The sequence below is a fragment of the Rana temporaria genome, chromosome 12 (genome assembly GCF_905171775.1).
Source record: "Rana temporaria chromosome 12, aRanTem1.1, whole genome shotgun sequence".
Lineage (NCBI taxonomy): Eukaryota > Metazoa > Chordata > Amphibia > Anura > Ranidae > Rana > Rana temporaria.
Genome location: NC_053500.1, coordinates 16,370,388 through 16,380,387, shown reverse-complemented (window position 1 = coordinate 16,380,387; position 10,000 = coordinate 16,370,388). Strand labels below are relative to the sequence as shown.

General features: G+C 48.2%; 1 protein-coding gene across 7 annotated transcripts in view; it reads right to left on the bottom strand.

Moving 5' to 3' along the window:
* Positions 1–10,000, bottom strand: part of KCNQ2 (potassium voltage-gated channel subfamily Q member 2) — a 70,254-nt gene that overhangs the window by 39,393 nt on the left and 20,861 nt on the right. For all 7 annotated transcript variants that reach the window (XM_040331380.1, XM_040331384.1, XM_040331381.1 and 4 more), the window contains exons 2-3: positions 2,092–2,182; positions 1,162–1,288 (exon numbers count right to left, since the gene is read on the bottom strand). In XM_040331380.1, coding sequence (XP_040187314.1) covers positions 1,162–1,288; positions 2,092–2,182 — 218 coding nt within the window. The remainder of the gene's footprint in view (positions 1–1,161; positions 1,289–2,091; positions 2,183–10,000) is intronic.

The following is a 10,000-nucleotide window of genomic DNA, read 5'->3' as shown; positions in this document are numbered from 1 at the left end:
CCGAGTTCCCAGGTCTGTACACCTGCTGTGCCCATTATGAGGGGCTCCCACCATCCCTGTGCTGAGTTCCCTGGTCTGTACACCTGCTGTGCCCATTATGAGGGGCTCCCACCATCCCTGTGCCCAGTTTCCAGATCTGTACACCTGCTGTGCCCATTATGAGGGGCTGCCACCATCCCTGTGCCCAGTTCCCAGATCTGTACACCTGCTGTGCCCATTATGAGGGGCTCCCACCATCCCTGTGCCCAGTTCCCATATCTGTACACCTGCTGTGCCCATTATGAGGGGCTCCCACCATCCCTGTGCCCAGTTCCCAGATCTGTACACCTGCTGTGCCGATTATGAGGCGTTCCCACCATCCCTGTGCCCAGATCTGTACACCTGCTGTGCCCATTATAAGGGGTTCCCACCATCCCTGTGCCCAGTTCCCAGTTCTGTACACCTGCTGTGCCCATTATGAGGGGCTACCACCATCCCTGTGCCCAGTTCCCAGATCTGTACACCTGCTGTGCCCATTATGAGGCGTTCCCACCATCCCTGTGCCCAGTTCTGTACACCTGCTGTGCCCATTATAAGGGGTTCCCACCATCCCTGTGCCCAGTTCCCAGTTCTGTACACCTGCTGTGCCCATTATGAGGGGCTACCACCATCCCTGTGCCCAGTTCCCAGATCTGTACACCTGCTGTGCCCATTATGAGGCGTTCCCACCATCCCTGTGCCCAGATCTGTAAACCTGCTGTGCCCATTATGAGGGCTTCCCACCATCCCTGTGCCGAGTTCCCGGGTCTGTACACCTGCTGTGCCCATTATGAGGGGTTCCCACCATCCCTGTGCCCCGTTTCCAGATCTGTACACTTGCTGTGCCCATTATGAGGGGTTCCCACCATTCCTGTGCTGAGTTGGTATCCAAGACATATAACAAGCCAGTGGATGGATCAGCTCATCAGGCTCACTGTTGGGTTAGGTTTTTGGAGATTAGGGTTTAGGGGTTAGGAGGTTAAGTGTTGAAGTGTTAGTGTGTTTTTTTTTAGTTAGCGATACTTGGATACAGTTGGGGGGGGGGGTAGATTTTTTTTTTAGCTGCACACTAAAATCTTCAGCCCGGGCATAGGACAATGCCATTTTCCTGCAGTTAAAAACAATAAGTCTCATTTTCCTCACCGATAACGCAGAATGGTTTGCGGGCAAATTTCAACCTCCCCCTCCATCCCCGGTAGCGGCAGCAGCAGCCGGCGGCCCAGATCCGCACAAAGTACTCCACGCCAAAGACCACAATGGTGACGATTTCCTGCGGGAAGAGCGAATATAAAAGACAGGTTCAGCTTCTAACATACAAACCAGATGAAGATAAAATAAAACAGTTCAAAACCCAATACAGATCCCCTTCTTCTGATCACACAGCCAACATTGTTTTAGGGCCACAAGCCCCACTTCATCAGGGCTTTAAAAAGCCAATATGGACTCCAATTAAACGCCAGGCCGTAGACGGCCCCCCGCACTCAGGGCGCCAGGCCGTAGACGGCCCCCCGCACTCAGGGCGCCAGGCCGTAGACGGCCCCCCGCACTCAGGGCGCCAGGCCGTAGACGGCCCCCCGCACTCAGGGCGCCAGGCCGTAGACGGCCCCCCGCACTCAGGGCGCCAGGCCGTAGACGGCCCCCCGCACTCAGGGCGCCAGGCCGTAGACGGCCCCCCGCACTCAGGGCGCCAGGCCGTAGACGGCCCCCCGCACTCAGGGCGCCAGGCCGTAGACGGCCCCCGCACTCAGGGCGCCAGGCCGTAGACGGCCCCCCGCACTCAGGGCGCCAGGCCGTAGACGGCCCCCCACACTCAGGACGCCAGGCCGTAGACGCCCCCCACACTCAGGACGCCAGGCCGTAGACGCCCCCCACACTCAGGACGCCAGGCCGTAGACGCCCCCCACACTCAGGACGCCAGGCCGTAGACGCCCCCCACACTCAGGACGCCAGGCCGTAGACGCCCCCGCACTCAGGACACCAGGCCGTAGATGACTATATAGCAAAGCAGGCACAGAATAAACAGCTAAAGCATTCCAGTCTGTGTCACAAAGCATGGACAACTGCTTTACATACCAGAATATAAAGTGCGCCTTCTGATTTTTCTTCATACTCTTTAATGGTGGAGAACACAGAGAGGACCAGACAGGAGAAGACCAGCAGGAACCTGGAATAAAAATAAGATATACGACTTAAAATAGGCACTTTTGATTTCTAAAGTATGGATCCCATAGATTTTAATCGAGTTTGCGGCTCGGGTCTAAACTTTTACATGTTCGGGAGAAGCCGAAAAGAGGGGGTTCGGCCCAACTGTACCGGCTAATTAAAAATGCTAAATTGCTCTAATGAAAGTTATTCATTGGTTTAAATAAGCGACATAAAAGACCATAAAAAGGCACATGCAAATAAAATGAAGAAAAAAAAAAACACTATACAAGTCTAAAATGCACCAAACAATGTACAGAATGATTCCAAAGAGAAAATGTCCTTATCAAGTGAAAGCCAAATCAGTAGTCCATGAAAAATAAGTCTTCAATAAGTTCATCCACGGTGACATATGATCAAGAAGAAGTGAGAAGGTATGATAGAAAAGATCCTCCACCTCTACACTCACTGCCGCTTACCAGCTTCAATTGAAGCCTGTGGCTTATTACCCAGCCTCGGGTCTCTCTACTAAGCGGAAAATCTCCCAAACTTCGCCAATAGAAGTCCTCCGTTTATATGGACAATCAATGGGTCGCCATGTCAGAATAGGCACCAGGACGACGTCAAGTGTTACGAAACGCGTAGGGAAGGCCGGCGTGCCGATGTCACCGCGTATGCGCAGGTCCCAGAAGGAATGCCGCTATCGAGAGCCGGCCGGCTTGAGTTTTTTTATATGCCATTTTATACTATGGAATTGCAAGTGCAATCTTGTCTTTTAAATGTAATAAATATAACGATTTACACCATGTAAGCCAGCGGTGTCCAAATTTTTTCAAAGAGGGCCAGATTTGACGACGTGAACATGCGTGAGGGCCGACCATTTTGCCTGACATTCTTTGAACCATTAAAATTTGGTCTAAGTGTGTTCGTTCGAGCACTAATACATGGCCCAACAAGAATTCTCCTGACTTTGTGGCTTAGTGTGAGTAAAGGGACGAGCTTGGGCATATTATTTGGATAAACCGTATTTATTGGCGTATAACACCACTTTCACTTTCAGAGCAAAGTTTCAGGATTTTTTTTTTAAATTTTAAATAAAGAACTGTGAAGCAAAATAAGGGTAAGTGCCCAAAAGCCTCACAAGTGCCCATCTGCAGACCCACCATTGCCATGAATGTAGCCTCAACATTGCCAGGAATGCAGCACCCACCATGGCCAGCAATGCAGCACCCACCATGGCCAGAAATGCAGCACCCACCATGGCCAGAAATGCAGCACCCACCATGGCCAGGAATGCAGCACCCACCATGGCCAGGAATGCAGCACCCACCATGGCCAGGAATGCAGCGCCCACCATGGCCAGGAATGCAGCACCCACCATGGCCAGGAATGCAGCACCCACCATGGCCAGGAATGCAGCACCCACCATGGCCAGGAATGCAGCACCCACCATGGCCAGGAATGCAGCACCCACCATGGCCAGGAATGCACTGTAGAGCGCAAAAGATTACCTACAGGCGAATCTCCTGTTTACACTGCGGCCTCTTTAATAGAAAGTACTGTCTCCTTTGATGGACAGAACAGTCGTAAAATGACAGCTCCGGAGACGGGACTTCTTATTACAGCGGCGGCCTGTAAACAGGAAATTATGTGTGTACGGCGCTCGTCCTGCCTCATCCAAGGCATAAACATCTTTTGTGGCCCTCGGCTCTGGGAGATCATCGGGGGCCACAAAAGATATCCATGTCCAAACACCCATGTGGGCCGTTCCATACCGGAATGCGGGCTGCGATCGGCCCGCGGGCCAGACTTTGGACCTGCCTGATGTAAGCCTTCTATTCTTACATGGGGACCCATTGATTGCTCATATAAAAAACGGAGGACATCTATTGGCGAAGAGTTACCGCTAAGTACAGAGACCCGAGGCTGGGTAACCACCGACTCAATGCAAAACATTATTAGGAGCCACACACCACCTAAAAACGCAAATTGCCTGGTTGCTATACTAGACTACCAACTCCAAGCAAACATGTTATCAAATCAGAAGTCCCAGTATGACCACTTGCTCAGGGTCTCGAAATATTGAAGCGGCAGGGTCAGCGTGACAGCCAGTCTTCTATCATTTTCAGGGGAGCTCAGCAATGGCAGGATCTGGGTTCTCCTTTGATCAGAAGTCTAAATAAGACACATCGGCAGAGCTTTTTTTCTCAGAAAATAGGTGCAGGAACTCAAATACGACCTGTTCAGATTTCACAAACAGTAGAAGGGTCTTATAGAGGCATTAAATACCAGGATTGCATTACATACAGAGTGCAGAGTTCAGGGGGGTTACACACAGAGTTCAGAGCTGTCACTTGTAAACACAGAAACCAGACTTCTGTGTTTACAAGTGATTGTGGTGAGCAGGCACCAAAGGGTCTGAGCCAGAGGTGGTGGAACCGAGTTTCCCCAAGTTCCCCCTGAAAAAAAGCCCTGCACATCGGGATACAGAAAACATTTTCTAGTCTTAGATCTCTGCAAACGTGAACATATAGAGGAGCTGTCCATGAACAAAGTGCTATCCCTTGCCCATCGCTCACTCCATGCGCTCCCACAATACATGAATGGTGAGCATTGCTTGGCCTCCTACGTGACAGATGAGGCTCCGACACCTCCAGGACATAGAGGCTGAGGAAGCGGCTAATTGCAGGAACCCATGGGATAAGCACTATAGGATGGGGGGGGGGGGTTATTATTCTCTAGACACCCGGAGGATCTCAAATTTAACAAAGTGCTTCTCTCCAGTCAATAAAAGTCACTTCAGCATTTTCTCCCGGTCCTTCCACCATCAGCATCTTTCTTAAAGGAGAACTCCACCTTTAACCCCGATCCTGCGGATGCAGAATTACAGCTCATAGGAAATACACAACCTGACCATGAAGGTCATCATCTTTAGTTCCTTTACATTAAATGTTTTCACCTTTTTATCAGTGCTGCTGATCTCCTGCAGCCTCTAATCTGCCACTTCATGACTATATCCACATTATTGCTCTGTACCGGCGTTCCGATGGCGTACCATGCCTATGCAATGTATGCGTCAACGCGGCCGCTTGTAATCTCCATCAGGTGCTTAGGTGATAAGGGTCACAATGTGGGAGCACAAGTAGGGATTGATGGAAAGTTGTCAGCTGAACAGCAGCTGCATCCCATTAGCACCGGTGAGGCTGAACCCTGTTTTAGGAGTCTTAATTCAATAAATTTGAAGATTTTACGATTCTTATATTGCGTTTCCTTTGACTACACCCCTTTCCGGACGCCTGAATTACAGCGGCAGGGGCATTTTTTTTTTTTTAAGCACCCGATTAGAGCCATAGGCTTCAAAAAAGGTGGACTGCGAGCGCAGAGCATTGCGCTCGCAGTCCACCTAGATATGTTTGAAAAGCGAATGAATATTCGCTTATCTAACACTGAACTGCCTCACCGCCAATCAGGGAGCACGGGTCTAATACCAGTCACTTGATTGGCTGAAGGCACAGGTGCCCCTATTGGAAGCCTAGCAGAAGAAGAAGAGACGCATGGAGGACGCAGGAGCAGTCCCCCGCTGCCTGACTCGCCACCAAGATGGGGGTAAGTGCCGGGGGCACAGTGGCGGCATTTGATGGGCACAAGTGGCGGCACATCATGGGCACAAGTGGCTGCATTTGATTTTTTCTGGTTTGTTTGCACCCCCCAAAAAAAGAAAAAATTAACATCCATGAAAGCCGTATACTGATGACTGCTGTTCTCTGTATGTTATGCTATATATATACCAAATATCTTTCCATTACTAAAAATGATGCAATGTCTTATAATGTATTCCCTATTGTATGTCTCTGACTAATACGCTGATCTCTTTTAGAATATTGCGATTCCACTGCGATAAGATCCCCTGACGAAGGAACGTGTTCTGTGCCGAAACATTGGACCTCTTGGATCACCACATGGAAATCAACTAAAGTTCATCATATACATGGTTTTTATTGGTTTGGTGACATTATATATACACCAGGGGCCAGATTCACGTAGCTTAGCGGATCTATAGATCCGCTCGTTCTACGTGAATTAAGATCCGCTCCCGCAAGTTTAGGAGGCAAGTGGCTAATTCACAAACCACTTACCTCCAAACTTGCGACGGCGGATCCTAAATCCCCCAGCGGAATTCAAATTCCGCGGCTAGGGGAGTGTCATATTTAAATCAGGTGCGTTCCCGCGCCGATTTAAATGCGCATGCGTCGTCCGGGGAATTTCCCGGCGTGCATTGCTCCCACTGACGTCAATAGGACGTCAGTGGTTGCGACGTGAGCGGGACTTGCGACGCGCGTGTTCGTGAATCGGCGTACGCAAACGACGTAGGAAAATTCAAATTCGACGCGGGACCGCCGGCTATACTTAACATTGGCTGCGCCTGATAAAAGAAAGGGTAAGTATACGACGGAACACCGCTACGGAAACGACGTAAAAACAATGCGACGGGTCCGCGTACGTTCGTGAATTTGCGTATCTCGCTGATTTACATATTATTTATCGTAAATCAGCGGGAACGCCCCCGGCGCCATTTTTAAATTTAAAAAAATATCCGACAGTGTAACACAGTGTAACACTGTCGGATCTAGCCCTATCTATGCGTATCTGATTCTATGAATCAGGCGCATAGATAGGACCAGTTTACGTCAGAGATACGATGGTGTATCTGTAGATACACCGTCGTATCTCTTTGTGAATCTGGCCCCATGTCTTTTTGTATATACCGTATATGCTCGAGTATAAGCCGACCCGAATATAAGCCGAGGCACCTAATTTTACCACGAAAAAATGAGAAAACGTATTGACTGAAGTATAAGCCTAGAGTGTCCATCTGCATGCCTCAATTTGTCCATGTGCATGCCTCACTGTGCCCATGACTAGACTGACGTTTAACATGGTAGTCTATGAAAAGGGTGCCTGGCTTTAAAAAAAAAAAAAAAAAAAAAAAAAAAAAAATCGGTGCTCCCCAGCTGTAGGTCCCCCAGACAACAAACTGTAGAGGAGAAATGGGGCTACATGTGTACTAAGTTCCGGGTCCAGGGGACCTACGACCGGCATGGGGTCCTCAAACTCACCGGAGAAATTCCCGTTTAACATGGGAGTCTATGGAAGGGGTACCTGGCTTTGGAAAAATCGGTGCTCCCCAGCTGTAGGTCCCCCAGACAACAAACTTTGCACACTTGTAGAGAAAAAGTGGGGCTACATGTGTGCCAAGTTTGGGGTCCAGGGCCGGCTGGTACCGGTCACTTGTCCTTAAGGTTCCCCTAACGGGGAAGATCCTTCAAGGACTGCGCAGGCGCAAACTTGCCAACGGAAATCTCCGAACCTCGCCCGGCATCCAGGCTCATTCTTTAACATCCCCGTGGATTGGATGATGTTAAAAAAAAATAAAAAATAGCCAGGAGGCCGAGCAAGCGGAGCGAGCCGTCCGAGCGAAGCGAGGACGTGAGGCCGACTGGCCACTTTCCTCGAAATCCACGTTGCCCTGGATGCCGGCCGAGGTTCGGAGATTTCCGTCGGCAAGTTTGCGCCTGCGCAGTCCTTAAAGGAACTTTCTCGTTAGCCGGAACCATTTTGGCAGATCACCGGGTACCCAAAGTCTGGGAGATCAGGCGCAAAAAGGTGATGCGAGTATAAGCCGAGGGGGGCCTTTTCAGCACAAAAAAAATGTGCTGAAAAACTCGGCTTATACAGTATATATGTGCTAAATAAAATATATACAGTTCTAATACTGCCTGGATTGTTGCCATTAAAGTCCCAACAGTACCGGGGGGTACTGTTCTTTTTATCCCCCAAATGTAGATTTTGTTGTCTATGCTCCTCTGTAGAAACAGAATGGTGAGGGAGGGCCGTCACCCTATGATCATTAGGACCACCAGGAAAAAAAAAAAAGAAAATGGAAAAACAAAAACTTATGTAGCCACCACAATAAAAGCAAAGCTGCAATATATCCAATTTTTGTTCTTTGGTATAGATAATCTTAAAGTATGACCAGAGGATGACCCGGACAGTCATCTGGGATCTTGCAGAGTGGTCATCAGTGGCGGTCACCCTATAGGTTCCCCCTTCTGTGAACTATTCCTACGCGGTTGGCGATCGTCTATCACTCAGGCCCATATGCGCCGCACACCCGTCTCCGAGGCTCCAGACCCGATCTAATGAATTAACCAGTGACAATTACAAAATGCAATCTGTCTATGGCTAGAACGGTTTTCTAAAATTTCCTGGAAATAACAGGAACAAAGCGCCGGCTCTTGGGATCCAGAGCTCCAATAATTAGATTGTGAAAAATTGAAATTAATTTGTGGTTTTAGAAAATGCGCTTTGGTAAATCTGTTTTATGCAAACTAATCCAAGCCACAAGAATTGGAGGCTGTCGGGGGCGAGATGCTTTCAGAGATAATATAATTATTATCTGCATTCATTTACACTGTTAGTGTGGTCATACATTATATACACATTTTCCTAATCAATTTCCTTTAGATTTACCTTCAACTATGTAGTACAAGGGCCTGCCTGATTGCATACAAATGGAAAGTGTTTAGGTTTGACCGCATATTATATGGTTTTGGTAAACCTAAAAGGAATAAATTGTACAGTACAATGTATGGGCAGGCCTACAAAGACCAAAAAGGTCTGGTCATCTGTTTTGGGACACCTGTGGTCCAAAGCTTTTTTTTTTTTGGGGGGGGGGGGGGTGGTTGTATGTAAACTTCATGAATTTAGCAAACAATGCTTTAGATTTTAAGAATGCCCTTTTCTCTTCTTACTCTTGGGGAACAGTAAGAGGCACCCTTGTTGATTGTAGATGGCAATCCCTGAGTAAGTCACGTGACCAGTGACGCAACACGTCGGTTGGAGCCTTGCGACGTCCGTTCCGGTGGTGTTTTAACAGAAGTACGGTGAGGAGGCCTGTGTTTTCGCTACTCCCATTGCTTTTTACTGTGGTTTTTATCCTTACTTGATGTAAGCAGTTTTTTTTACTAAATAAATGTACTTTTCATTTGGCAATATTGCACTATGGCTGTTCTTTGTTTCCTTTGAGCGACATTTATATAAGAAGTGTCATTCCTTGGAGTGAGCCGTTTCCTCTATATATGGAATTACCCAAGATGTTTTGATGCCAAGTTTTGGACGTAGTTTAGTCTTCGCCTGGGACCTGGATGCCTTTACAGATCCATCAGCAGGATTGATTATCTATCTGGTGAGCCTTGTTTGACCCTTGGGTCATTGTTGGAGGTGAGTGGCCAATTCATAAAACAGTCGATGTTTGGATTTATTGTTTTTTTCCTTCTATCAAGTTATCTCTGAGATTTTTGCCTTTATATGAACTAACTCCTACCATTGGGCTTTAGTTGGACTTTATTGACATTTATTTATGTTCGGATTTCAGCATATTTTTTCTTTGAGTATATTACTTTATGGCACATTATTGAATAAGCGCACCATTCTCATCTTTTTCTTGATCAGTTTGTTTGTTTGCGCCCACCCAAATATTTTGAGCACCAGCCACCACTGGTTGGATCTCTGCATGCATTCCCACCATCCCTCCAGATCTGCCCACTTGCTGTGATTATTATGAGGCATTCCAACAATTCCTGTGCCAACTTTTCTCGTCTGAACACCCGCAGTTCCCATTATAAGGGCCGGTTTGCACTGGTCTGACGAGCGCTCCGATTTCCAGAGCACAAGTCGCATGGCATGTCAAAAATCAATGGTTCCCTACGAGAGCCGCATTAACTGGTCTGACTTGTGTTGGTCCATACCATACCAGACCCTTATCTGAGCATGCAGCCTG